At 44.7% G+C, this 2,926-nt stretch overlaps 1 protein-coding gene across 2 annotated transcripts in view; it reads left to right on the top strand.

The window, feature by feature from the left end:
- sox21b (SRY-box transcription factor 21b) overlaps positions 1–2,905 on the top strand; it is a 7,994-nt gene extending 5,089 nt beyond the window's left edge. Inside the window, exons 4-5 of one of the 2 annotated variants that reach the window (XM_015044845.1) lie at positions 1,543–1,659; positions 1,802–2,905. In XM_015044845.1, the coding sequence (XP_014900331.1) occupies positions 1,819–2,559 (741 nt within the window). In that variant the 5' untranslated portion in view covers positions 1,543–1,659; positions 1,802–1,818 and the 3' untranslated portion in view covers positions 2,560–2,905. Of the gene's footprint in view, positions 1–1,389; positions 1,660–1,801 lie in introns of those variants that run through there. The other variant, XM_015044835.1, reaches the window with a different exon arrangement.
- The last annotated feature ends 21 nt before the right edge of the window (positions 2,906–2,926 follow it).

Raw genomic sequence — 2,926 nt, 5'->3', positions numbered from 1 at the left:
GGGCTTATCAAAAATAAAAGGAAAAATGAAAAAAGAAAGAAGGCCCTCCTGAAGGCACACACTTCTGCTCCGATAACAACTTTCACCACTGCAAGGAGGCTGCGCATGCAATTGTGTTTGCACGCTTGTGTGATGAGAGGCTACATGCTCCTGCCGAGGGAGTGGGCCGCTTCTCTGCAGGAATGTTATCGAGGGGCTGAATGACAAGGCCGACAAAACAGGGTGGGGGGGCGGAGAGGCGCGGCGTTGAGAGATGCTCGGGTCGGTTTTGAGGGAAACAGGTCTATCTTTCATCTGGCCCCTTTTTGTTAATTTGGCGCGGATCATCCTCACCTTGTCAGGTTTCCTCTTGAGACAAAGGTGCGCCGCAATAAATCCCTCTTTAATCCTTGTTAAGAGATTTTTTTTATTTTTATTTTTTTTACTGTCAACTTAATTTAAAAAATAAAAATAAATAAATAAATAATAATAATAATAATAATAATAATAATAATAATAATAGTAATACTGTGCAAGCTGATTAGAGCAGAGCGTTAAAAAGGACAACTGGAGTGAATTGAATTTTATATCCTAATTTAAGCGCTCAACCTGCAGCTTAATTTGTCATTTATAATATTGCTCAATGCCGCTTCTTTACTATTTTTTTTTTGAACATATAATTATGTACAACAGGAGAAAGTGCCAGAACAAGCCACTTAAAACCTACAGTTTACGCAACAGGTCCCGCTGATAGCTGTAATTGCTTAGTTGAATATTGGACAACCTAATTTCCAGTTGTCGACTCGCTGCCCTTGGGAAGGTCCTTTGAAGTGAACGTGGAAGTGGGAGGGAGGGGGGAATTTCAAGAAACTAATTAATTTTAACCGAGCACGATTAGAAACACTTCAGACCTGCCCGATATTTTTGCTTATTTATTAAGCGAAAAATAAAATAAAAGTGACAATATAAAAAAAAAAGAAAAAAAAAAGAAAGAGCCATTCTTTACCTTTCTTCTTAGAGGGGAGCGCCACCCACGAGGAAGAGAAAACACCTTTAGGATGAAAAGTGCGCAAAGTGGACAGATCTTTCTTGGAAATAGATTTTAGTGAATGAGGTGATGCTCATGTTTCGTTTTTAATAAAGGAAAAGATCTTATGTAAATGAATGCGCTTAAATGTGCAGCTGTTAGAAAAAAAAATCTTAGAATAAAGCCATAGTTGCCTATGAATAATCGCCGTCTAAGAAAATAACTTCCACATTCAGTTATAAAAAGGATAAATATCTCAAAGATGAGATATGTTCAAAAAGTCACAGTGGAAATTAAGAGAGAGAAGGGGGGGAAAAAAAATCAAGGGTCTAGTTCTAGTGCGCATGCGTGAGCGCCACTTTCACTACCTGCCACACACAATCCGGTATTTCACATGGGGCAAGCGGGAGCTGTCATCCACTTGTGTATAACGCTGCTGCTGCGCGTTTAGGCTGACAGTCTCGGGCGACAAGGGAGAACAAGACAACCTTTCCTTATTTATTTATTTTTTTTATTATCGACATTTTTCACTTAAGGTGCATCAACTCTGGATGGCACTATGACGCTGGAAAGATTTGAGCATTCATAAGGACGCAGAAACTTGACAATTTCACCGGATAATCCACGGGTGGGATGAAGAACTAAAGTCTAGTGTGAGTAATCTTACCAGTTTGAAAGAATGACATTGTTATGAAGCTGATTGTCTTGTTTGTGTGTGTAGGTGTGTATGTGTCTGTTTTCTTTTTTTCTGCCTGCTTGATGAGTTATTAAACTTTGCTTTATATTTTCTTTTAGAGAGAGTTTGAGGCAGCATGTCTAAACCAATGGATCACGTAAAACGCCCAATGAACGCTTTCATGGTCTGGTCCAGAGCCCAGCGCAGGAAAATGGCTCAGGAGAACCCGAAGATGCACAACTCCGAGATCAGCAAGCGGCTGGGAGCGGAGTGGAAACTTCTCACGGAGTCCGAGAAGAGGCCGTTCATCGACGAAGCCAAGCGGCTCAGGGCGATGCACATGAAGGAGCATCCAGACTATAAGTACAGACCGAGGCGGAAGCCCAAGACTTTGATGAAAAAAGATAAGTTTTCCTTCCCGGTGCCCTATAATCTTGGGGAGCACGACGCGCTCAAAGTTAGCGGACTTTCCGCAGGAGCGCTCTCCGACTCCGTCATCGGGAACCCGGACAAGGCTGCGGCGGCCGCGGCGGCCGCGGCTGCGAGGGTCTTCTTCAACCCGTCCATGTCAGCGAACCCGTACTCGTTTTTTGACCTGGGATCCAAGATGACCGAGCTTTCCCCGCCTTCCTTTCCTTACGCCTCTCCTTTGGGTTACCCGCCGGGAGGGGCGGCGGCGTTTACCGGGACTGGCGGCGTGGGCGGCGGGACACACACTCACTCGCACCCGTCACCGGGTAACCCGGGGTACATGATCCCGTGTAACTGTACGGCCTGGCCCTCGGCGGGACTCCAGCCGCCCTTAGCCTACATCTTGCTGCCCGGGATGGGGAAACCTCAGCTTGAACCTTACCCTGCATATGCTGCGGCGTTATGATAGGCCCGCTACAGAGATGACTGGGACTGATCTGTTCATGCAAGATTTTTTTATTATGCATGCAAAAACTTGTACATGTGATGAAGTGCTCGTCCTCTCAAATATCACATGTGTATGTACATTGATTAATGCCTTTATCTAAGGTAATGCTTATTTAGAGAACTCTCTAATCTATTATTGCTCAGCCAGGAAGACGACTGAACAAGGAGCACAGATTTGAGCTGTTGAGCATCTTTTTCACCTGCAGGACTGACCTGTTGGAATCATGGCCAATGACCCCCCACCCACCATCCTTTCTCCTGCTTCTCTCATCAGGACCACAACTGTTTACTTTCAGATGGGGGGGGGGGGGGGGCTTATTATTCAA

This window comes from Poecilia latipinna, unplaced genomic scaffold, assembly GCF_001443285.1.
Source record: "Poecilia latipinna isolate Pla-1442-1.1 unplaced genomic scaffold, P_latipinna-1.0 Scaffold37, whole genome shotgun sequence".
Lineage (NCBI taxonomy): Eukaryota > Metazoa > Chordata > Actinopteri > Cyprinodontiformes > Poeciliidae > Poecilia > Poecilia latipinna.
Note: the sequence above shows the minus strand (reverse complement) of the source record. Positions and strands in the feature narration are given on the sequence as shown.